Source organism: Octodon degus, unplaced genomic scaffold, assembly GCF_000260255.1.
Source record: "Octodon degus isolate 3935 unplaced genomic scaffold, OctDeg1.0 scaffold00047, whole genome shotgun sequence".
Classification (NCBI taxonomy): Eukaryota; Metazoa; Chordata; class Mammalia; order Rodentia; family Octodontidae; genus Octodon; species Octodon degus.
In genome coordinates, this window is record NW_004524623.1 from 2,914,928 (window position 1) to 2,941,447 (window position 26,520).

The 26,520-nt window shown below is 38.4% G+C and overlaps 1 protein-coding gene across 2 annotated transcripts in view; it reads right to left on the reverse strand.

The window, feature by feature from the left end:
- Grip1 (glutamate receptor interacting protein 1) overlaps nt 1-26,520 on the reverse strand; it is a 269,779-nt gene that overhangs the window by 175,672 nt on the left and 67,587 nt on the right. For both annotated transcript variants that reach the window (XM_023716318.1, XM_023716316.1), the window contains exon 2: nt 10,665-10,745. In XM_023716318.1, the coding sequence (XP_023572086.1) occupies nt 10,665-10,745 (81 nt within the window). The remainder of the gene's footprint in view (nt 1-10,664; nt 10,746-26,520) is intronic.

Genomic DNA, 26,520 nt, shown 5'->3' on the forward strand with positions numbered 1-26,520 from the left:
AGCACTTTGCCTTGAGATTTTTCTGGAAGCATAATGCCTCCTTTGGTGACAGTTTCAGCGGCGCTCCTTTCAACCAACACGCGGTCAAACAGCGGGAGAAACTTCCGAAATGCCTGTCCTGCCATGGCTCCTGCCCCGCAGCTCGCTGCACCGCCACGCCGCCTCCGCAAAGAGAAACCTACTCTTCTGCCCCTGGACACGTGAAAAGCCTGTATGTTTTAATTGACATTAAGTTCAACGCAAAAACAAAACAAAACACTATTGCACTTAAAAATACAATCAATTTGTATCAGTTATTGCATCCAAATGGAGGAAAGTACTGTTATGTTCACCCCACAGATAAGAGAAACATTCAGCTCTGGCTGTCATTTGTGAAAGAGTACTGGCAACCTGGAGAATGATGATCATGCCTCATAATGAAAGGTTGAAGAGAAAATGTGTCTACATGGCTCAAAAACAATAGCAAGTAGAGGCCACCAGTATACTCCAGTATCTAATGGATTTTTTTTTTTTTTCAGGAAGGTTTAGAATTAGGAGAGGCAGTGTGGAAAGCATGGAAGGTGAGAAACTTCAGCCCATCGGCACACAAAACACTTAACAAGCAGAGATACAGGAAAATGGGAGCTATCTTGTAAAACAGTAAGTTTTCTGTCTTTAAAATATTGAAGTATGGGGCTAGGAAGATAGCTCAGTAGAATAAGCGCCTGCCTAGCAAACACATGGTCCTGAGCTCAATCTCCAGTACTAGAAAAAAAAAATTGAAGGAAAGAAATCAGATGTGGAGCTTTCAATAATGAAAGATGGACCAAGAGAGGACAATGTGCAATGTGTATGTGTGCAGTAGACTTAGGTGCATCTTAGAGAAAGTGTAATGAGAGTACTACCAGCTCCTATCATTCCAATCCCATCCCTTGGAGAGGAGGGCTGCATAATAGTGACGGGACACTAAAATCCATGATGAAAGGAGAACCTTTAATTCAAACATTGGGCTATATGCAGTTATGATTTTTTTAAATGTGTTTAGTGCAGGGTCTACAGGATCTCATGACACAGATTAGACTCCTGTTTTCAGCCTCCCCATTGCTGGGATTACAAGTGTACACCATCACGCCCAAAACATGGGGGATCAAACCCCGGGCCCTGAGCCTTCCTAAGCAGGTGTTCTAGTCCGCTAAGCTATCTGGCTGGTCCTGCAGTTATGATTTCTGCTGGTCAAATCTTTGTGGGAGAATTTTAAAATCAGCTTTCTTTGGTTTTAAGGACTATAACCTTAAATCAGAGATACGTCTACAAACTAGGAAAACAATAGCTAAACAACTTGAACAAAGATGAACTATACTATCAAAAGCTTCAAAAAGTTGCAAAGTATTCTTGGTATTGGTAATAAAAAATATGGAGAAGTGTAGTAGGTGAGTTCCCAGTGGAAATGGAATATGAAATACGGTGATGCCACAGCATCACTAGAAGAGTTGTCTGCTTTTTCTCCCTTTTTCTAATATTGGGAATGGAAGGTGGGAAGCTCTGAATACATGCCCAGACCCCTTCACTCCTTTTAACATTTTATTTTGACACAGGGTCTCATTAAGTTGCCCAGGCTGGCAATGAGAATTATGTTGTCCTGCTTCAGCCTCTCAGGGATTACCAGGGTCAGGTGGGATTACAGGTGTGGGACACCAAGCCTGGCTTCTTTACTTTTCTTCAATCTGAGGAGACAAGGTTTGTATCAAAGAAGAGAGCTGTATGCAGCAGAGCTGTACGTGGTGGGGTGATTCTGTAACATTGTATTGTGTTAGGAGATCTACTCTCCCAGTCTTTGAAATAACACCTCTTCCTCTCTTCACAGGCCGTTTACTCTCCATGTTGTGAAAGACCTCACCTTTTCTTTCCATAGGCAAGTACAATCAGAAGAGCCTCACATACCCTCTCAGCAGGAACTCTACCACCCTCCTAACTTCGGCTCTTTCTTCCTGCTTACAGGCTGGGCTGGATGGCCCCCTCCGCCCCTCCAAAAGCTTTGCTTTTGCTTTCATCTCCTCTTTCTCCTGTAGCTACCTCATCCCTACAGTACATCAGCCACATCAGGACACAAATTTGTGGTAGAAAGATAGACATTCTTGAAATTCTCCCCAGACCTTATGTCCTCTGTGGCTACAGTCTCACACCTCTGCCCCCTGGGATGGAGACAGAGGTTCCTGTTCCCTGCTTATATTCACTCAAGACCTATTCCCACCTCAACTCATTCAAGTCAGGCTTTTATTTCTGCTGGTTCCTGGAACTCTTCGTGCCATGATCCCTTCTTTTCTTTTAGAATCTTATGGCCAATTCTCCATTTTAATTTTATTCACTTTGTTGGTGTTTGAACCAGCATATTTCTCTCTCCCTAGGGGTACAAGACTCTAAAGTGAAGAGGGCAGCACATACTCCTAGCTCTCCATCTACGCCATGTGATTTCTTCACTTCTTTGGCGGAGTCTTCCAGTGCTGCCAGCTCCTGGGGGTTGGCTGGGGTGCCCCGGGATCAGGCCTTCTGCATGGAATAGATGATTGCATTTACTCCCAAGGGCTAGAAATATCACCTACTCACCAATAGTTCCAAAATACACATCTCCAACTGAGCTGTCCTCCTAGTTTGCCACCTTCTTCTCCCATGAATGCACTTTTTATTCGGTTCCCTGGCTCAATAAATGGCATCGTCACCAGCTTACCAGGTGTTAAGGGCAAAAACCTTGGGGTCACCCTAGACCTTTCACCCCATATCTAGTCTTTTGGTTCTTTCTTTCTTATTCTACACTTGCCAGGCAGGAGCTGTGCCACTAAACTGTATCCCTGGCTCTGTCAGTAGATTCTTAGGGTCCTTCAAAATTTGACCATTTTTTACTAACTCATTCTTTTTTTTCGGTTTATCTTAAAATTTTTGTAATTTCTCACTATTTTCTTCTAGTGTAAGCCATTGACATTTCTTTCCTGAAATAATACAACAGCCTAATTGGTCTTCCCATTTTCACTCTTGTCAACCTGAAATATATTTCTATACAACAGTTTAGAGAGTTTAAAGCAAAACAACACAAATCAAAATAAAATACACCAAAGATCATCAATACTGCAACTGTTTAATGCCTGCAGTGGCTTCCTGTCATGCTGAAAATCCAACCCAAGGCCTCGCCACGACCTCTACCTTCAAGGAACCACTCCTTCCCTTCTCCTATCGCATTACTTGCTATTCTCAACTTTGGTTCCTTCTCTCTCTCAGTTTATCTAACAGAACAAACTTGTTCTGAGCTTGGGGCTTTTGTACCTGCTGTTCTTCTCAGTCAGAATCCTTTCTCTCTCCATTATTACAAGATTCACCTCTCACTTTAGCATCACTCAAATGTTACTGCCACACAGAGCCATTCTTCACTTTACTTCTGAACACAGGGCTCTTGTCCTTCTCCTCCCACCATTCTGCTCCTCACACTAATGTCCTTTTGCTGAGCTTAACATAGCCTAACCTCAGGCTAGACATGCACAGTGCTGGATGTCCGCCTCTTGCTCCCTTGCCAGCTACAGGAGCACAGAGGTACATAGCCTGCTTCACATCTGTATCTAATCTGGAACAGTACCAGGCACAGACAGTTGCTGGGTGATTACATGTTGAACAGCTGCATGGCAGTGAATTTAGAGGAACATTCAGCCCAAAAGTGAGGGATGTTGTAGTTACACAGATTTAGGGAGCGAAGAAAGAGTTGGCTGGAGAAAAATGGATCTGTGTGGTGAAGCATGCATGGGTGAAAGGTACAGTATTAGTCTGTGGTGGTTTATAGTCCACATGGAAAGCAGGAATGCAGAAGGGTGCAATCAAGCTCCTAAAGAGAACAAAGGGATGGACCAATAACCATGAAGTATGTGCACCCAAATTTTGGGTGTTCAATCTCTATAAGGGTCTGCTTAAAATTTATCTCAATAGTAGGCTTCAGAAAAATGTAAGCCTATTTGATTGTAAAGGAATTTAATTCTATATTGTCTGAATTCAGCCTACACTCACTGATTCTGATAATGGGATGGAAAACATCCAAGGTGGTTACTAAGTCTCCCCAGATAGTTCTGCCCTAAATTGCATGCTGAAAACATTGTTCTTAATTTATTTATTTATTTTTTTGCTGCATCTATACCGCCTTATAGTACTTCGGCCACGTTCACTGAGTCCTGAGAGCAGCTGAAAGAGAACAGAGCACCAGTAATGCCAGTGCTGGCACGGAAGACACAAAGCAAGCTGTGCCTTTTACCAGTGCTATCTGAGTGGCACTCAGAACGCACCTCGGCCACAGAGCGAACTGGATCAGCTCTCCGGGGCAAACCCTTAATGTGTACCCACAACAATAAGTAATAAGTTCTCCTTTGCATTGCTCTATTTATAGACTCCAGCGATTCTTCACACATTGAAGCCTCTCCTTTTTATAGCAGAACATTTAAATGAATTACTCTCATCTTGTCAAATTTATTATTATACAGTATTCAAACTTTTGCATTAGGTGTTAGAGGACCGCGCTGACATTTTCTGCTCAGATGCAAAAGAAAAAGAGGCTGCAGAGAGATCTCTGGCCTTTAAGTCTTCAGCTTCCAGCCGACCTATATTTCATTCATTAGTATAGGGCAGCAGATGATTTCCTTACAAATGTCATATTCGGTGCAGCCTCAAGGTCAATGTGAATATCGGCTGCACCCTACAATGTGTCAGAATATATGTGGTAAGCAGGGACTATGTTACACTTTTCTGTTGGAAATATGCCGGCCATAAGGTCACAGACTGCATGGAGAAAGCTGCCTGGCAGTCTCCACTTATTCATCCATTCTACAAGTACTGATGGCTCTTTGAACACCTGCTAAGCAGAGCTCTGCACAGAGTGATACAGTATAGGATCAGGCATATGCAATGCCTGCACTCCTAAAGCTTTCATTTCAGGTGGAGACCAAGAAAGAAAACAGTCACACGTTGCTCAGCTACCTTTAGACAGTGACAAGCACTATGCCATGAATAAATAAGTGAAAGTGCAGACATATTTGTAGTTATACCAGTAGTCTTGACTTACTGCTTTTAGAAATTTACCACTAAAGAAATGAGATAACTAATTTCTTAAGTAACCAGTAACATTAATACTTAGACAAATCTAAGTGTTTTGTGTTTCTCTAATGCTGCCATTGATGAGCTTTGGTGAGACAGATGGCAGTTCTCATTTTGTTTCACTGGGATGCATATCATGGTTCACAGAAGCCTTTCCATTTAGTCATTCCTTGGCTTGCTCTCTTTTCTTTCTTTCTCTCTCTTTTTTCCTTTCTTTTTTATTCTCTCTCTCTCTTTAAAATTATATTGGAAAATTTTAAACTTTTTTGGGGGATTACATTGTACTGGTCTCATACTCATAATCCTCCTGCCTCAGCCTCCTTAATGCTGGGATTGCGGGCATAGACTAGCACACCTGGCAATTCCTTGGCATGTTCTTTGGTTATGTCCTTACTAACGTCACAGTCCATCTTGGAGGCTTTGCCAGTGTCTGTAGCAGCCATCTTTTTATGGCACTGTGTACTTGACACCTGGAGAGCTCAGCTGACCTTGGTCTCCCACTGTCACTCAGTCACTTTTGAAGGGCTTAATGATAGACTTAGACACACAAAGTAGAACTAAGGCCAAAAGTCAAACTCAGGCCAAGAGTCAGCATAAATGTCCTGCATACACCTGCAGAGTATCCTAGCACGAAAGTCATGCTAGGTACCTGCTGTAATCCTGAAAATTTAGACCAATGAACCACCAAATTGTGTGCATAACAAAGATAGGAAACTATTAAACAGAGAGGGCAGACAGAGCCTTCAAAATTTATGTCCTACCCCTTAATTCAATCAAGGTTACTGGTTCTCCAAGAGTATATACTATTCTAGTCTTTACGTTTTTAAATCAATGTTGATTCATTCTGGACATATTCTACATGACTTGACTGTACTCCACAGTTTAAATTCTCCTCCAAATATTTAAATGTAATAACCAAGAAAGACTGATATCAACTTTATTCCATTATGAGCAAATTGATAAATGATTTTTTCTAATATTCCAGGAAGGAGAGAATGCCTAAAAAAAACCTCTGGAGGCCTCAGTCGATACAGATTTAAAATAATTTTCTTGGGTCCATCAAAGTTTGGAAATGCAGTAGATATGAGTGCTTGATATCTTTCTGCATTTGTGAATGGACCAGATTTCTAGTCGAGACTAATACAAGCAAAGAAAGCCATCCTGTGTGGAAAAGGGAGCTACATCAGGTAGGGAATGTACTAACTCTAGCCTTCGGGCTTTAATGCAGTAACCTGTCTTTTCCCTTCACAACCGCTAGGCAAACATAATTAAATAACATCTTTAAGTGGGAAAAGTCACAAATTACTACAGAATCTGTCAAATCAGAGTCTATACAGATTTCTTTTAATACTTTGGACAAACCCTTAAGCAGCCAAGCTTCACCAGTAACCTGTCAAGTTAAGGAGCATCAGATCAATAGATTTTTAAAAATACAGACAGATACGTAGGAGAACCTGTTCAAATACTTTTGTGCTCTGAATTCATCTTATTTTTTAAAAAGTGAACAGAAATATGATTGAAAATATAATTTCTTAATACTTTTAGCAGAACGTTGCCTTTAAACTTCAGTGGAATAGGAACTCATATCAGTTTTTGAATACCGTCATTAAAAATTTCACAAAAACCTTATTAAAGTGTAAAAAATCTTTTAATTTTTACATTTTATGTCATAGGAGACATGATTAAAACAAGTTGCAAAATAACATTAATAATGCATTTCCCTTTTATTCAAAGCAAATGCATTTTGCTCCTACAAGATATCTAACCCATTCATTTTTGAGAAAAGAACAAAGAAAGAAGTGAAAGGATTTAGAGTTAGAACTGGCATTTAATGAAAGATACATATTTGACTTGTGATTATAAAGTAATTGTTGTGGTAGATTTGAGTTTAAACAATAGTGCTGAATTTTAATTTTAATAAAAAGCAAATTATAATTTTGTTAACATTTAAGGTTACCACTCTAGTACTGAACTGTTAGAAGTCACTATTTAGGGCTGGCCAAATGGCTCAGCAGTTTAAAGTACCTGCAAGCAGTCACAGGGGCCGGGGGTTCAATCCCCAGGCCTGCTGTGCTGGCCCTGCCCCTGGGGCATGCTGAGATGTCAATTGAGACTGGGCGTGGTGGCGCATGCCCGTAATCCCAGCTCTTGAGAGGCTGTAAACAGGTGAATCACTACTATTCCGATCTAGTAGTGAAACCTTAACACTACTTCCCTAAAATACAGAAAAAAAGGTCACTGTTTATTATGCAACGAAAAGAGTGGAGCCATATTAAGAGGCTTTACCTATGCATATATGTATAAATATTTCCTCCAGGAAATACCAAATCTACATGTATAGAATCAGTTTCAAGACATAGTTGAAGTTGTTATAAAACTTGAAAAGACAAGATTAAGATGCCTCCTGCCACATATACACTTCCTGTACTACAACCTCACCCTGTCCCTTACACATGGTGCAACTGGAAATAATACAATTCAGTAACCATCATTAGATCACTGGGAGTGGAGCTTTGGGAGGGATGGGTGATAAAGCCACAGTCTTTTTGGGTTTCAGTCCTTTTGAGCTGCTTGCTCTCCAGGAGCTGGCACAGGTAACTAGCCCTTGGGGCTGCACCTCTACTCCAAGAAGATCAGGGACTGAGAGATGAGTCAGGATCTCCTTTAAGGTTTCTTTTCTTTGGTACCCTTCTCTCTAAATGCATTTTTTTCTTTTCTCCCAGGATGAAGAAAGTAAGAATGGGAGTTGAGCACAGGAGAAAGGAAAAAGCTGAAAACTTGCACCTAACTCTTCTGGTGCCATGTAGCCCAACTCAGCCAATCAGAATACTTTAGGATGATTCAGCGAAAGCTCCAGAAAATCATCAAGAACATGGCATGTATTTACCTGGCTTTTCCTATGAATTTCTCTCTCTCATGAACTCTGCAGGAGCAGAGATAGACATGGCAGAGACTGGTCAAGACTTGGTGGATATGGAAAGAATAGAGAGTGGATGTTGGATTAGATCTTCCTTTGATTTAAGTGAGTCTTTGGCCAAGGATTTGAGGATATCCCTCCTTTTGCCAGGTAAATGGTGTGTAGGTACTTTCAAATAAGACAGTAAAATAAGGATCAAGACTCTAAGAATCATTAGTCAGAGAGGAGACAGTTTCTGTAAAATATGTTGATTTTCTCTTTAAGATTATCATCTTAAGGTAGTAAGTGCTGATCACTTTTCCTTTCTTTCTTTTTCTTTTTCTTCTTTTTTTAGGTACTGGGGATTGAATTCAGGACCCTGCACTTTCCAAGCAGGTGCCTATTCTATTGAGCTATCTCTCTGGCCCTCTGTGATCATCTTTTTTTAAAATTAATTTTATTGAGAAACAAATAGCAATGAGACAGTTTCAAAACCAATTAGTAGGACAGTTTCAATAATTAATACATTGCATATTGCTGTCTTCTTAGTGGTTATTCATAGTACAAGATGCAGACATGATATCCTGTCCAAATACTATTAGTACAAATCTTTCTTCTCATTGAATTAAGAGAAAGTAGCTGTATATCTGCCTATTTTGTATATACAGATACAAAATGGTCTTTCATTTATATTTCATTTTTTGTTTAGTTTTGTCCGAGGTGGGTATTCCACTGCCACTTAAATATTGTAGGTGCATAAATTCAGTGAAATAATTCTATACAGTCCAAGTCCAATAGTCCATATGGTAGTGGGTTATCCGTAGGACTGGCAATATCAGAAGTTGTTGACTTGAGCCTTTTACAGCTCAGCAGATCACCTATTAATCACTGTAGTTTCTTAGCCCTTCAACTGGTGGAGTATTGATTTTGAAGACGTCTTATACAATTGACCTCCCCACTTAACTGTATGAACAAAAAAGGTTTTTCTAAGGTTAAATTCCATGAAGAAAACCCACGAAGTTTATAAAAGTATTTTTAAATTCCAATGATTTTTAAATCTGATACATGGAGGAACAAAAGGAAAAATTGTATGATGAATTACTACTGTGTTATGAGCACAGTGCTATCATGACTGACTGATTTGTTTACCTAACATATGACTTGAGAAACTGCTTAAGAATTTTAAGACAAAGTCTGGCCCTCAAGTATATGTCATAATTTAGTACGCAATCCTTGGAAAGAAAACACTGATAATAGTCAGTGTTCTTGTTTAATATCACAAAGTGGAAAAATAGTGGTGTATCTCTTCTTTTTCCCTACACATGAATACTGAGTGCTAGATAATGTATGAACAGGAAAAAAGCAAGAGAAATTGTTAGAAAGTTGACATTCTTGACCTTCAAATGCTGTCTACTTCCTGAGTGCTGACAAAGAGAAAGCAGGCATCATGGTTCATAGATGACTACAATAGTTTCCCCAAACATGACCAGCACTAAGCTTCATGTTTTATTGAACAGAACAGCAGAGATCTCCATGTTGAGTGGTGCCATCTATTTACAGAATGTAAATTTTGAATCTTCAAAGCTGCAAAACAGGGTGTGTAACATTCACCTCTCTTTGCAAATCATACACTTTCATAATAAATCCAAGATTTTGGAATAAGAGTAAAAATACACACATGTGACTTTTATAAATAATTACAAACAAGGCTGTTCAGAAACTGGACTCTTACTCTTTATTCAAGTGAAAATTTATTCTTTTCATTCACAGAGTTGCCAACCCATTCATCGTAGGTAGGAAACACTGCTTTATTTCTCCTGAATTAATAAAACTATTGTACTTTAAAATCCTATTACTGAGGTTTAGCTGGACTCAAACTACTTATATAAGACACATAACATTATTTTTCTTCCCTATAAGTAACTCTTTAAATGCATTAATGCTGTAAGTCCCAATATTAAGTACAATTGCTTCCATGAAGGAGTTTTCCATGAATTATATAGTTCAGAAAAAGTCTGAATAATATTTTGAATATCCTTCCCTTTTTAATTTGAGAACTTACATGATCTTGTGTCATTCTTAAAATCAATGATTCAAAATATTGAATATTTAGGGTTGATATTTTATATTTCTCCAAAAGAATTTTTTTTTGAACAACACAGACATCACTCACTATTTTCCCAATTTCTGGATCACATCCTCCTGAGGAGCCCAGCCCCTGGATCTTACAAGGGTCACACAATGGAAACAAATTTAGGTGCAAAGAGATGAGAAGAAAGGAGTAATTTTTCATCCCGCATACACGATCTCCTACTGCAGTTCTGAGCCCTTTTGTCTGCCTAGAATCTCAGGAAAGAAATGGATGCTGCTGTGAAAGTCATCCCGCTGAAAACAGAGGTGAGAGGAAATAAACAAGTGAGAGTTGATATGAATTCAAGTCATTTCACGAAGGATCTTGCTATGACGGATTACAGGATGAACTGTCACAAGTTGGCAGGCTTTCCCAAAGTATAGCTTTGCTTATTGTTTGAACAAGTTGGGTGGACTGCAGTTTACGCTCTATAAAAAAACATGACTTTTAGTACTAGGTTGGAATTATTTAGGGTCACCATATAACAGGATTCAAAAATAAGTAAAACAGCTGAAAAATCCAACAGTCTGGTCTAACCTGGGATGCTCTGTCTCCTCACAGCCAATGCTCCATCAGGCGGCTTTGTCTGGCTGGCGGATTTAGTGTAGGGACTCTCATCTGCAAAGGTACAATGAAGGGTTTGGTTAATTTCCATCAAGTATCTAGTGTAGTGAAGACCTTTAGTGGATTGCAATCCTTCTGCCAGAGAGAGGTGAAGACCTTTATTGATATAGTAGAAAGTGATATGATATAGTAGAAAGAGTTGTTAAACTAAGTCCTAAACTTGCGTGACTTGTGGGACAAGTCTTTGGAAAGGTTTGAACGTAAGTTTCTTCCTCTGTAAGAGAGGTATGAAGCTCTCATTTACCTCTTAAGGTTGTCAGGATCAAAAGCTGTAATGCCCGTGAAGTCACTTATAAAATGTAAGAAATATCCAAATCCAGTATGCAAATTATTTGCTTTTCAACATTAGAGATAAATAAGTTATCAGTGAATATGTGTAAAGGGAAGACAAAGAAGGAATAAAACAGTTCAGTAGGCAGTAAGCAAAATCAGCTCAAAGAAAAAAGAATGTGAGACAAAAATGTAATATTTCAGGTAAGCAGACAATAGAATATTAGTATTGCGGGAGACCAAAGACAAGCAGGGTTAGTAGGGTTCTTTTGGGAGTGCAAGCTGACATCCCGTGGATAGTAGAGGGCCAAGGTCGCTCAGAGGTCATTCCAGAGTAGCGGTGTTTAGATCAGGGAAGGAGCGATGGATTGGCAAAAGAAGACAGACTGCAATGAGCTAACTGGCCTTTTTTGAGGAAGAGATGAAAATAACCTGCAAATAATAAAAAGAGCAACTGAAAGGATAGAAAGTCTAAAGCTCAGCATATTGTGTTAGGCAAGAAACTTAAAGATGAAAATACTAGGTGACAAGATATTAGAGGAAATGGGTCCATCAAATTATAAGTAAAGCTTTTTTTTTTTTTTTTTTTGGATGTAAGCTAACTTAGAGCACATAAATAGTGATCAAGGATGGGTAAACATTAGGGTAAAAATAAGAAGGAACAATTCTTCCTTATTTGGATGGAGGCATCCACATGAAGTAAAAGAGCTCTCTGAGTAACAACCTTAAGAGATTCAAGAAACGGATGTATATGACTCAAATAAATGCAATGTAAAACAATTACCTAGCATATTCAGTCAAGCTAGATGAGCCAAATGTCACTGGTGGCCACATTATAATGTTTGTTTATTATTGTTGCTCTAACAAGAAATCATTGAAGAATGAAAAGAGACCATATTGTGCCTGACAAACTATTAAAAGAAGCAAGGATTTAATTCAGCCACAAGGCTTTATCATCTGAGAACATTAATTCTCCCAACTAAGTGGTTTGTGTTTCAAAATTGAGGCACATTTCCTCTCTAGGATGTACTTCTGGTTGAAGTGATTCACGATTTCTTCATAAAACTAACAAGGTCTTTATAAGCAGTGACAAAAAGGAAAGATTAACGCTGCTGTAAACTGCAATTAACTTAAAAACTGGCAGTCACGCTGTTTCATGTTTATATTCCATTTGTCACACAATTCTTTATATTCTTCCAACCATAAAGAAAACTAGCAACTTTCAGACAACGAAGTAATCAACATCATCATTGTTGCTTTCGAAGCAGTATTTTAGGTTCTTAATTCTTCTCTTTGCAAGTGCAATTTTAAGTATAATCAAAACCCACAAAATTCAACATTGTACTACTAGAGTTTCCATTTGCCCCATTTTCTGAGAGTGTTTGAATGTTTTTCTTATGGAGGTAATTTAATAACCAGGTATGTGCTTTCTATAGCACTTATAAAAGCAAACCAACTGTATGTAATATTCTGAGATTCATCATGAGACTGCTTAAAAATATATTTCATGTCATTATTCAAAACTTTAAAACTGAATTTATACATAGTAGTTAGCAAGATGACGGAGATTAGGGGCCATGTTTAGAGTCAGCATTTTGGAACCTTGAAGGCTTTCTTTAATTTTTAATTCACCAAGATTACAACCAATTAAAAGTATTGGGTTGAATCTGGTGTTGGATTTTCTTGAAGGACAATAAGAGATACTCAGCAGACTCAGGGGTTACCTGCACTTGATGCTCTATTTTAAGGAGACTATTTTTTGTTTGTTTGTTTTTAGAAATTTACCCAGTTTCCATTACAGAAGTAGTCACCCCTGGTGAAATGGATTTCTCATTTATATTTGAAAGCGAATTCCTCGATGTACAGCTGAGATGGCCTAGTTATGCACATTCTTAAAAGGTTGGAACTGAATTATAGATGGCCGCCTGGCCAGCATCTGTTTCCCACCTCCCACCCAGTTCCCACTCGCATCACCAGGAATGCCCTTTCCCAGTGCAGGCAAAAGTAAATAATAAGCTAGGAGCCAAAAGTTTTATCACTCAAGGGACTAAAATGAACTAAGTTCAATTATTATCTAAGAAGAATGTGCTAAAGTCAGTCAGGGGGAAAGCAACGATTTCTAGTGGAAGTGTGGCAGAAGCCTGGCAGCATTTCCTGCTAACACTAAGGAGAGCTCAACAACCGAGAAGCAATTTAACCCTTCGATTTCAGGAACTTTCCCCAAGGAGTGTCTATCTGAGAACAGAAGAGGCACGATCCACTTGCTATAAGAAGCTGTTCATCGCAGAATGGACTTCAGTTTTCTTGATGTGATTTATTAAAAGTCAACTCTTGATTCTAACTTTGGATGCAAATAAAAATGGAAAGAAGACACTGCTAGTGGTCCATGGCTCCATAACAGGATACTAAAGGACAACACCAGGCAGGATATTTTAAGTAATTTACGTACAATTATTGAAAGCTATGGAAACCCCTATCGTGATCCTCGCACGTGTCCATTAGGACAGGGTCCACAGGGTCTCACTACACAGATCAGACTCACAGTGGTCCTCCTGCTTTCAGCCTCCCAAGCGCTGGGATTACAGGCATAGTCAGAACTTCTTATGTTTGCTGTGTCAGGCTAGTTCTCTATCTTATTTCCTTTTGAATACACAGGTCGGTTTCTTGGCTCAAGAACCACATGCTGATGGATTCCACAAAAAATGACCAGGCCCCTCCTACAGCAGAGTCTGCATAGCACAAGTAATTTCTATGGAGAAATCTGTAGAAGGAATGCTTAGAAACTGTACCACAGGACCAATTTTATATTTCTAAGTTCACATTTTAAAGATAAAAATGTAAAAGAAATGACAATTCATGTGTACATAGGAATAAAAAATAGGTCAAAGAAAGAAAGGAATCAGTAAGTGGGTAATTTATGTAGAAGAATATCTGGTACAAAGTCACTCATGAAATATTTGCTGCTGACAATAAATTATATCCTAATATAAAATTATGTATTTTAAGTAGATATTGTGAATAACCTAAAGTATGAAGTATACTGTCTCTTATCTGATTCTCATTTTTAAAATTTTTTTTTGTTGTTGTTGGTACCAGGGATCGAACTCAGGACCTTGCACTTGCCAGGCAAGCACTTACTCCACTGAGCTATCTCCCTGCCCCCAATTATTTTACTGTATTATTTTTAATTTTTTGCAGAACTGCGGATTGAACTCAGGCCCTTACACTTGCCAGGCAAGCGTTTATTCTACTGAGCTACCTCCCCAGCCCCCCTGATTCTCATTTTTCAAGGTTTATGGCCTATTCTTTTAGAACTGTGCCTTTATCCAAAGTTATTTATATTAAAAATATGTGACTCTATAAAACTGACATTAAAGACAATTTTCTTTCATTTTTATTCAGATATAGAAGAATTTGTTAAACGACCTTGAAAATAATTCCTTTAAGCAAAATAATTGTGAGTCATACTAGACTTGATTTTTATGGGAAATTATATTACAAAGGGATGTTTATTGAAAGTTATTATTGGGGCACAGCAGCCATCCAGACAGTGAGCTACTGCTCAGTAAAATAAATGCTACAAGTAATCAAATGGGGCATCTCTGGGTATCGGAACTGCTAGCCTCTTCTAATGATATCTTGGCAGCTAGCTAGCTAATCACTGCCACACAGGATAGCCTCCCACTGTCACAGGAGCTCGGATATTGGTAATAATAGAGAAGAACAGAGATCCTTTTACATAAATATCCTATGAAGACAAAGAATATGCCTTCCATTAACAATGAGAATTGACATGATCACAGACTTAGAAAGAGCTTAGTCAAGCATACAATTAAAACAGAAGAGTAACAGTGAACAATCTGTCCTTCTCATTGACCCCAATCTGGCCAGTGTCCTCATGTGCCAAAACACAGGAGAGGCGAAAGCAGATCATCTTGTTTGATTACATATTCCAAGTGAAGCTGGTGTTTGGCTCAGAAAGCAAACAGCAGGGCACATAGGAAGCCTTCAGTCCATAGCACAGACGAAGCTCACAATGAAGGTGGGAAAAACAACTTGGAGAGGTGTCTCAGGTCCCCGTATGTTACTGTATCTCCCAATGGTGGCCTGACATCAATCACATCCACATTTAATCAGGCTGATTCTCATCTCATCACCTCCTGCCTCTCCCAATTCCTGGTTCTGGGTGTCTCAGAGAACCCAGATATGACTATGATTTTAGGACTTTCTAGCTGTGTTCAGGGTTTTGTTGAAAAAAAAATTTAATTTCCTTTGGCTGAGACTAATCAGCCTGTGCTAAACAATTCCTAGCAACTAATTATGCACAATGGAGGCACCTGCTAAGCCAGCAGATCCCTTAACTTCTTGATTAGAAAAAGAAGACATTTTGCGCCGTAAAACATTATGACCATTTCCCAACAGCGGGAAGACAAGCAGCTCATGCCACGACACTCACACACATCATTACAACTCAGAAGAAAACTCTTGTTTTCTATAAAGAAACCAAATTAAATCCATTTTGAAAGAAACAATCTGTCCCTTGAATTCAATTAAGTTTCACAAGTTTTAGTGCCTACTATGTGCAAACAGGCTCAAAATGGGTGGAAGATAATATAAGTTTCAGTGGAATGGTGATTGCAGAATTCTTATTACCTTACAGGTCTGAGAGTTGGAACATGGTGCAAGATTCTCCTGAGGGGAAGAGTGAACAAGGGGAATGAATGGCGGAGTGGGGCATGGGAAGAGACAGAGACAGCCACAGTTACACAGACAAGTCAAGAAGCATGGTATTACTTTAAGATTTCAGCTAACAGGGCCGTGTGGTGTTGGGGATGAACCATAATCTGCACATGTGAATAATCCAAACACAGCATGAGCAGACTGCGGCAGTTTCTCGGTCAGACCCTGATCTTCCATAATGTTCGCCCCCTTGGAGGTATGATGGCACACCAACGTGTGGGCAAGGTTTTCTCAAGGCTAGCTGTCAAAGGCTTTTGACAAAATAATTTCATTGTTTTTTCTTTCTCATGAAAGTGATGTTGAATTAAATCACAGTGGCCCACATAATTTAAAGAAATGCAAACTGAAAGAGACAGCCTGGTACCTCACTTCAATCTTAAATCATTCTTCATTCCTATTTACAATAACCCTGCTTCTCTAGGGTCAAGCAAAAGTTGCACTCTGGACTTTCTCATTGTTAGATGGCTGCAGGCCCTAGGTAGGCTTTAGCAACACCACCATGGAATGTGGAAGCTAAAACATGGATGGTTTCTTACAACTTATCACTAAGAATGTCATCTGAACATTGGCCACTTAGCTGGGTTTAAGACAGTAAGGGGTGTAATGATCCCAGCTTGACGACAGGAGAGGCAGCATGCTGCTCCATGACAGCATCTCTGTTATTAAGAGACAACCCCCATTCTTTGCCACTTCTTGTGATTTGTTTTACATCTGTATGGCATTAGTGTCTATCTGATTCTGCAGGTTCCCCTATAGTTTTATAATTCAGACGCAGATGTGCTTTATCTGATTATATGGTCCAGGGTCTAGGTCTTTTGCTTTTAGATACCCAAACACAATACAACTTCATTATAAAAATAAAAGTGCAGTGATTTCTTCACAGTGATAGACTATCCTCTGAATTATACAGATCACAATCATACAACCATCTCAGGGATTAAATATTACAGCTAAGAAGAATGCCAGCTATACAGTTCATGTTCTTGTAGGCGTATCTTAAAAGAAGCCAGACTACTCCTTTATGCAACTTTTTGCATTGCCAATGTGGTCATGGATAGGTTGTATGAGTTTCACCTGGTGCCTGTCAGAGACGCAGGCCCAAGGACTTTAACTGTAGAATCAGGGTAGGCTGTTAACAAAATCTCCAGGTGATTCATATGCACATCAATATATGCCCTGCTCAACTTGACAGGACCAACACCAAGCAACTCTATGGATAAGGAAGATACAGCCATCATGGGCTTACCTGTGTCAGCAGCAACCTGTAAGTGTTGACAGGATGTCAGGACAATCAGTGAACTTTGGAAGAATCTCCAGGTCCAGTTCTTAAAGTCTACAATTATAAATTTGCTTATGGAATAATTTCCTCAAATGGAAGTGAAATTTAGCAATTTTATGGTTTTAAGTGATTCTTCCATCTTTTGATTCATAGTAAATCTTTCCATAGTCCTAACTTGGCCCAATTATAGGGATAGATATGTCAAAGATCAGATTACCTATGGCAATGGATTGTTTGTAGCAATAAGCTATTAGTCAAATTAAACGTTAGGGTAGGAAGAAGTAGCATTGAGTCACTACTCCCTAGCTAGTAAAGGTCAATGAAACAAAATTACTGTCTGCCTCACAACAGGGGCATGAAGGAAGAATCTTCATGGCACTATCTCCATAAACTCCTTCCCTTCAGATGCAACATCAGTTCCCTGCACCTGCGTAGTTCTTCTGGAACCAGCAAGGTCTCCAGCCTGGCACATGACCTCTGAGCCGCAGGAAGGTACACTGAAGACTTCAGTGTTCCTGAATACCTGGTCAGCCTTGTGGAAGTGGTCTGGGATAATGTGACGTTTGGTGATGTCTGCGGGCCTTCTGGAAGAGTAATATCTCTAGCCAGGTTAATTTGTAGATCCTCTCTGAAATTAATGAGCATGAAATTGCACATTTTCTGCCTCCGGCACTCCCATTGCTAGTGTGTCTGATCCACAAATGATAACTCCTCTGCTTCTTCTTAATGTTGTTTCCAGCAAGGACAGATGAGCGAAGTCATGCCAGCCACAGGCTTGCCTCAGCATCAAAGAACTAACATTTTCGGAGGGGTGGACCCTATCCCACAAGGCCCACTTTCACCCCTCTATCAAATAAGGATCTTAAGTTCGCCACTGCTTGCACAGTCTTTATATTTATGGAAGGCTGCATGCTTTAAGACTTCGATTGAAATTATGCCAGTTGATGTTGTTAGTATCTTGCATAGTTAAATACCTATAGGGTCAATAAGGGTTTATCAGTACAATGGCAATCTCATGAAAGTATGTCACTTGCTTCGGGGTAGCAAATGTGAGTTATATAAAACCACAATTTATAAAGCACAACTGGCTCTGTGGAGCAATGGAGAGTGCATGGGACCTCTACTGAAAACTCCTGGAGAGTTCTAGAATCAGTGTTTGCTTTCTTTTAATGAAGAGAGCTGAGCAGTAGGATTCATAGATGCAAATAAGACATTTGGAGACATTAAGGTTTCATCCATTTTTTTTGACCAATGTAAATGAAGTTAAAAATCTGAGATATACTGATCACAATTTTGCCTTCAGTAAGTTTGGCAGAAAAACTAAAACAGCATAGAAATTTTTATGAGATAACTCATGAAACAAAATATTAAAAATGTGTTCATGGCAAAGTTTGTTTTTTTAAATATCCAATAATAACAATCACTTCAAATGGGATTTCACTTACTTAAATCATATTTTTGCCTCTTTTCAGCCCCCCCGTAATATAAATTTTAGATAGAATAAAGGAGATTTTTGTTAAGCAAGACTTTGTCAATATCAGTACTACATGATTACTTTTCCTTGTCACTACTGCAAAAATTTATATTTAGGAATCCTCAGTATGAAAGCTTCTAGAATTATGTCAATATTGATGCAAAAACAAAAGAAAAAAATTTAATAAGGACGATTGTATTTTAGGTCAAAATCTGTTGCCACTGTGTGAATGAATACCGATGTTACTAGAAAGAACAATGATCCAGAGATCCCTGGGGGAGGGGCTGTAGCACTTACGCCTACATTCGTTCACTGAGAACATAGCCTGTAAAACTGTCATTTGTTTCTCTGACAATCAGTGACACAATGAAATTTTATAAGTCAATGCCATTTTAAAACCTAGCTTAATGGCTCAGTATGATTTTTCCTTTTAGTTTTCTGTTAACCAGTGCAAACTAAAACAAATGTCATCCGTGGCAAACTGCTTCACACAAATACATGCTCAGATAGTCCCTACTGCTAGCAAATTTCTAGGTGAAAGTCTAAAAAGGGAATAAGTACTACTTTTCTTGAAGCTCAACTTATACAAGCTGAAAATTGCTCTAATACCCTAAAATAGCAAAAAGAGGAAAAATGTATAGTATATCTTCATACTCCTGAGTAGCATTTTGGACATAGGGGTCTTTCTCTGAGTTTTCTCCAGGCTCACTGGTGCGAGGGCTACCTGCACGGAGTCATGACTCCCATCTCCCACCTCACAGCTTAGTCATTGTGGACTCAGAAATAGTGCTTCAGGGCCAGCGATAGCTGAGCGGACTAAGTGCCTGCTTAGGCAAGCATAGGGACCGGGGTTTGAGCCCCACCACCACATGCCATACCATCCCCATCTCTGGGCGTGCTGAGGTGGCCACAGTCTGGGTGTAGTGGTGCATACTTATTATCCAAGCACTGGGGAGGCTGAAAATAGGAGGATCACTATGAGTTCAAGCCACATAGTGAGACCCTGTACAAAATACATAAAAAAAAGAGAATGCCTCAAAGGCTATCTAAAATACACCAAAACAACATCACCAAGAGTAATGACAGCACTCCCCCCAAATTTACAGACATCTATTTTCATTAATTTTCAAAATAGTGAAATAAGAAATGGGACTTTGTGGTAACAGAAAATGGCAGTGAAGTCCAAGTAGATGTAAGGGAAAGTAAGCCTCAACTCAGTGCTCCTGTTGTATGTACGGGACATGAAGAAACACGGGCTTGACTAAAATAATGCATTTTTAGATGCTTCTTTCATTCTACACCAATATTATTCGTTTCCTCAACAGGTAATTTCTTATAGACATTTTCTTTATTTCTTTTGTACTGACCTTAATGAATTTAAGTATATTCCAGTCAATGAAAATACTTTAGTTTCAATAAAACTAACAACACTGTAAATGATTATAGTTAACACTTACTGAACACTCAGTATATGACAGCAGAAGTCTAATTCCTTTATATTTATGATGTTACTTCCTCTCACTATGATTTAATAAAACTTAAAATTATAAGGTATATGTAATTCAAATTAGAATTTGAAATACAGCTGCTCCTATACTGAAGCCCAGAAAACTATACACCTTGCCCTGTGGTTGGTCCATTATCAAGACAACAACATGGTATTATAGATACGTACAGGCAGAATGCTCCAAGTATGCAGATACAGAAGCTTAGATTGATGAAATCAATCAACCTATCTACCCTGAATCAAAGTGTAGAAATGAGGGTTCAACATACATGACTTGAGAGCTCTGTTCTAAGCCACCATGATATGTATTTACCAAAATTTGATTCACATATTTCTCTGGAATTCTTTATATGGCTGTAAAGAGAGGCAGGCGTCCATACACTAGTCATGGCTGGGTGTGTCCTGGTAAACACTTCTACGAGGATGTGGATTTGCTTTTGAAATTCTCCTTAAATTTCCATTTAGGAAAAAAAAAATCATCTCACACACTTTTTTTTTCATGAATTTCTGGTTTAATGTATGATACAGATTCAATGTTCTTTCTAGCAGGCACATAAACAAGTCCCTTGAAAGAGTACGTTTTAGCCAAGATGCTCCAAGCATATCAGATGAAATCTGACTGAATTTATCTCGCTAACCCTCTCTGTGCCAACAATTCTCTACTCAGAGCATTTATGAACTGGTTCCCACAAGTGGTTTATCATCTTATAATGAATAAATTATGGGACACTATCTTTTTTTTTTGTTAGTATTCTAGACAAGTTCATATCCTACTGCAGGCAATATTTCAAACCTTTTATTAGTGGGTTTCATTCTTTTATTTTTTATTTTGTAATCAGAGAGGGGAAATAAATCTTGGGCATCTAGCAGTGGAGTGGGGAAAACAGTGGCTTGTATGAGCAGTAAGGAGATGGAGTCCATTTCTCCCCTTCACCTGGCTCTTGAGGCCCCATACACAAGCAGCCAGACTCCAGAGCAGTGAGCTACAATCCAGCCTCAGACTCCAGCGGGGCTGCATGTAGCTGTCTATCGGACAAGAATATCACAGGGACACTTTTTCTGTCCATTAACATTTTTTTCTTTATATTACAAAGTCAGAACAACAGAAAAAGTACTCTTGACATGAAAATAATATCTCTGACCTAGTCTCCTGTGGAGGAACCAACCACAGCTGCTCAGTTTAGGGCACTTCAACCAACATTTGCACATCCAGGGAACTTGAAATCAAGGTGATTACCACTCAGTAGTCACTCTTTCAGAGATTACCCTCTCTCCTGGCCTTGCATGATTTCAGGATCCATCTCCAAACTCAAGGATTTTACAAACTTTTTGTTGTTGTTTTGAAAAGTCTCAGACTGAAGCCCAATTTCTAAATGAGGCCACTGTTACTACACACCATTGTGAAACCAACACCTTTTTGTCCAGTGTGTGGAAGGAGAGAAGCAATCCTATCTGGTATTCTATACACATGCCTGCAGTTGTCACATATTTTGCTTTACTAATTCATTGCTAGGTCAAGCAGTAGCAAATGACTGCTTATCCAACAGATGACATGTGTTTTTAATGCATGATTAAAGCTGGATTTATCACGGTTGTCAGAATCCAGAGAGTTTGTGATTTTTGTTATTTAAAGCCATACTTCAGATATTCTCTGGTTTTATAGTGAGAGGCAGTGATTATATAGAAAATACCTCTCAAAGTGTTAGGACAGAAATAAATTTTTGTACAGAAAACACTAAAGCAATTTTAATTCACTTGAGTTTCACTGTAATGCAGTAATTCATGCTGCTCTACCATGTAGAAGCTGTGTGGCTCTGGATGACTATGGATGAACTTCAGTTTCCTTACTATAAAATGGATATCATACGGGTCTCTTGGGCTCCTATGAGCATTGAATAAGGTAGTATAAATAAAGCACCAGAACTCCACCATGGTTGGAGAGATGAAGTTCCATCCAAACTGGCAGAAGAAGAGCCTGAGTGAAACCTAGAAGCCACAGGGGTCACAGAGCCACAGATGGGTCTTTGGTAGTGCTTTACCATGTTACCCTTGCAGTATGAACTCTTCTGAGCAGGGATTTAGTTTTACAGTCCTAAGTATTATGATCTCAATTGCTACAGATGAGAAAACTGAATCTAAGGGAAGTTACAAATCTGTCTAGGGCTAAACAGCTCATAAGAATTGAAGACAGGGTCCTCATTTAGGTGTCTGATACCTAAGATCATTCTTTTCTGCACGTGGCCACGATGCCTCAGTACAGAATATTTGCACAATAGTCAGTAGTGGAAAGAGAACTTGTATGTGAACGCTGCAGACTAATTTTCATGCCACCAACACTTGCTCAGTGACAAAGCGCCTGCCTCTTATATGAGAGATTCAGTCCCTCTGGGTTCAATCCCCTGGGGCCACTCTCTACCACCACCAAAAAAAAAAAAAAAGAAAAGGTTAAGCACTTGCCAGCTAAAGATGCAGATACTTGACACTATTTCTTTTCTTTTTTAAAGCTATGAGCTACCATTTCTTGTATTCTAGTTGGATAAATTCATTAAGTAGTCTGCTATAACTCAATTTGTCAGTGGCAAAATAAAAATTAAAATTCAGGCACCTCTTTAGTAGTCTGAAGATGATCAAATTATCCTCATTTGCTTCAGAGACAAATTATTTAGACATACAATTTTCTCATGAATTACTTGCTTGTCTAACTCTCCTTGGGTTATGTCTACCTCATCAACTTCACTGCTTTTTTCCATAAATCTTGCCTGAGTGAAGATTTAGCTTTTTTATTTAATTAGGACAAACAAGGAGAATACAGTTCCACTCCACAAATGTGAGTGTTTACTTTAGAACTGATTTTGTTGCATTATACTCAGCAGGGCTTTTCCAATTACACATTACTGACAGTTACAAATTTCTACAATAAAGAAACCTTTCCATCCATCATTATTTGTCAGTTTCATTACTGAATTTTGGATCAAGTTTGGGACATTTCATTCATGAAAGGAATCATGTAAAACTATAGAATTATATTAGCTATAATACCTTAGAGGAGGCTCATCTATGGTAACTGAAACTTTCTCTCTATGAGACTCATCTGCTGTATAATTTGCCTTAAGGTATTTTAAAATTACTAAGTCAAAGCTTTAGAAGGGTGTGCCTAAGGGCCAGCAAGATAGCTTAGTGGACCAAGCCCCTGCTTAGGCAAGTGCAGGGACTGGAGTTCAATCCTTGGAACCACACATCACGCTGGCCCCGCCCCTGGGAGCCTACCAATGAGACTGGGCTTGGTGGTACACGCCTGTAATCCCAGCACTGGGAAGGCTGAAAACAGGAGGATTACTACGAGTCTGAGCTGTGTAGTGAGACCCTGTACCAAATACATTAAAAAATTTTAAAAAGGAGGGTATGCCTAGGCATATAACTGAACCACAGTATATTCTGAAACAGAGGTTTTCATAAAAAATAAAATACTGACAGACATACCATTCAATATTTTAATGTGAATATTGTTTGAAGTTCTAGGTCATTTGTGTCACAACTGCATTTGAGTCATATATATATATATATATCACAATTATATATAATATACATATATACACACATAAGCATGGACTTAATGAGTGTCATCTACTTAAGAAAAGTACACACATGAGCAGAGGATCCAAAGAAACTTCAATCCTCAACTCCTATCCCACAGAGCAATATACAATTATCTTTGTCTTGGTAAATTCTTATAGTGTTAAACCAGGAGTTTAACACTAATGACAAGAAACAAAATGGTACCAAGCTTCCATGGTATTCTAGGAAATGCAAAATTCTAAAAACGTATGCCAGACTTGTTCTATAATTATATACTTCATATGCTTGGAATTTTCCATGCAGCATTGCCACGTGCTATGAGAATATGCTTTAAGGAAACTATAATTGAGCTAAGACACAGCCTATAAGATACAAAACAGGTTGACTACAAGTACAATGCAAGCTTGCAGCAGGGCAAGAAGACAGCTCTGAGAAATTCGTTTATCTCACTGGTTCAAAGTGAACAACTGAAACACAGCACAGCAGACACCATGAGGGTGGTGGGAGTGTCATTTATTGAGTGCTATCCACACATTCCCTGCATAAAGAAGTAGCTATGAAGTTTATACATTTGTATGTAGATCTACTGAACACTCCGGGTACTGATTTTAAGCACAGTCTGGTTTCATATGTCTCTAATGCATGCTATGGTCTTCCCTGGCTTCCATTTTGCTTAAGAGAAGCTTACTGTAATAGAAAGAGCAAACAACACATAATGGCTAGCCAGAGTGTAATAATGCTCACTACTTGACTCTGATAATTAGGGACATATTACTTGAAACAAGTAAAAGAATTTGTGCATTATCTGAAAACTGGCACATTTATGTAAACAGAGATCATAAAACTGAAAACTATATAAGCATCTCTGTTCTACTCCATCAGCATCCTCCCCTTTGGAGATGATGCCAAGGGATATATTTCTGTTTTATTCCAACTATGAAAAATTTTAGCTAAAAATATATTGTCAAACAATTCTTTGTTAAATCAAGTAAAAAGCTATGCTGCCTTTGTTAATTATCTATAAACTTAATTGGAAAAAAAGATGTTAAATTTGGTGGAGAAATGCCAGAATGCCTCTAGCAGCTTGCGTAACTAAACTCGATTTTTCAATTTCCTTTATCTCTTCCTCTGACCTTAGAATCCTTCTTGCATTACATGTTTGCGTACAACTGAGCTGTGGTATGATGCAAAATTCTCATTCTATGAGCGCACAACTCCATGATGGCTGGTGTTTCTGTGAATAATGTCTATTTATCTCATGATCAGAAGTATCTCCACTGCATTGCATCTCTTCTCATTTAGATGGTAGATCATGTAGACAGGTTACAATTCTACTATATATAAAGGGAGCATGAATTTACATTTGTGCAATCAGAGAAGATAAGCTAATTGAAAATGAAAAGCCAATTCTTTATTTTTCATGTAGCATTTTCTTCTTAGGGTATGCATCAAGAGTCCATAGGTGTATCATATCAATGCATGTAATGCCTAATGTTTTGTAGTTTATCTCAATCTGATCTGATTGCAAACAGTTCACAATAAAAACAGAAGATCTTTTGTAGACAGTTAACACAGATTTGGAGAAACTATACATGTTCATAAAATGTTTGAAATTTGCTTTCTAAGTTTATTCTGAGCATGTTACACAAATATTATATGCCTTAATTTTTTCATCTCTTAAATGATGACAATAGTACACACTGTTTAAAAATTGTGAGAATTAATACAGATAATACAATTAAAGACCTTGGCATATAGCACAATCTCAATAAGTATTAGCTTCTACATGCTGCTATTAAAGTACAATTTCATGAGTCCCTTGAGCATTTGATTAATTGAATAAATCATATGAGGTAGAAATCATAATAACTCAGAATTTTTAAAGCCTAGGTTTTTCTTTTGTATGTTTATATTTTATTAAATTCAGGAAAGATAGAATTCAAAGAGCAAGAACATTACTGCTCACATATAACTTGAAATTGAGATCAGTTTTAAGAGGGTTAAGATGGCCCCTTTAAGAATCACAGTGATATGATCCCTCAAATACACAAGAAACCTATTAAACATAAATATACATTTCAAAATGTAATAATGGTAAGGCCTCCCAGAAGCACAACTGAGTCTTCTAATTCAGAGACATCAGGTGGGCAAATGCCAATTCTTTCATAGTGCTAGGAGATCATTTACTAAATTACCACCTTTATCAAGCCTTTAGTGGCCATAGAATGAATGCTCCTTGTAAAAGTTTAAGTTAGAACGAGAGAAAAAAATTCTCAGCTGCTTGTTTATGCACAATCACTACTAAGTACATAAACCTGCTTTGTATGTGTTCCATTTAGTACTTCCAAAGACAGTATTTTTTATACAGCCCGACTCCAGGCTGAACAGTCTACATACAGAAGGTTTCTTGCCTTTTACAGTCCAGTTCAGGATTTTAATTAAATAAAATGAGAAACAATAATAGGACATCTATAATTTAACATAATAAGATTGCACTGCTCTCCTTGCCTTACACAATAAATAAAGACAAAGCACAGGGTGCTACCATTACCCAGTTTTGAAAACAACTGTTTTTTAAAAATCCTTTCTAACACCTTTCTAAAAAATTTTTCTTTTAAAAAAATGAAATACAGCAAAAACAAGTACTCTTGGATGTTATAAATCATCTCCCTGCAAGGAAGAGAATCTTCTGGAAGGTTGCCCAGGGCACGCCATTCTGTCATCTTTTCCTGAATCGCTATTAAGGTGCAATTAGTTTTCATTGAATTTAGGTATGTTCTTGGCAAGCTTAATATAAAATGCTTCTGCATCCTGGAGTTTAAAGTATGGAAATAACACACTCTGAAAATGCAGGCTAGGTAGCCCCCGCTTTTGATCAGAAGGTTCTTTCAGAGGTCATGTCTAAAAATGCATCATCATTGAT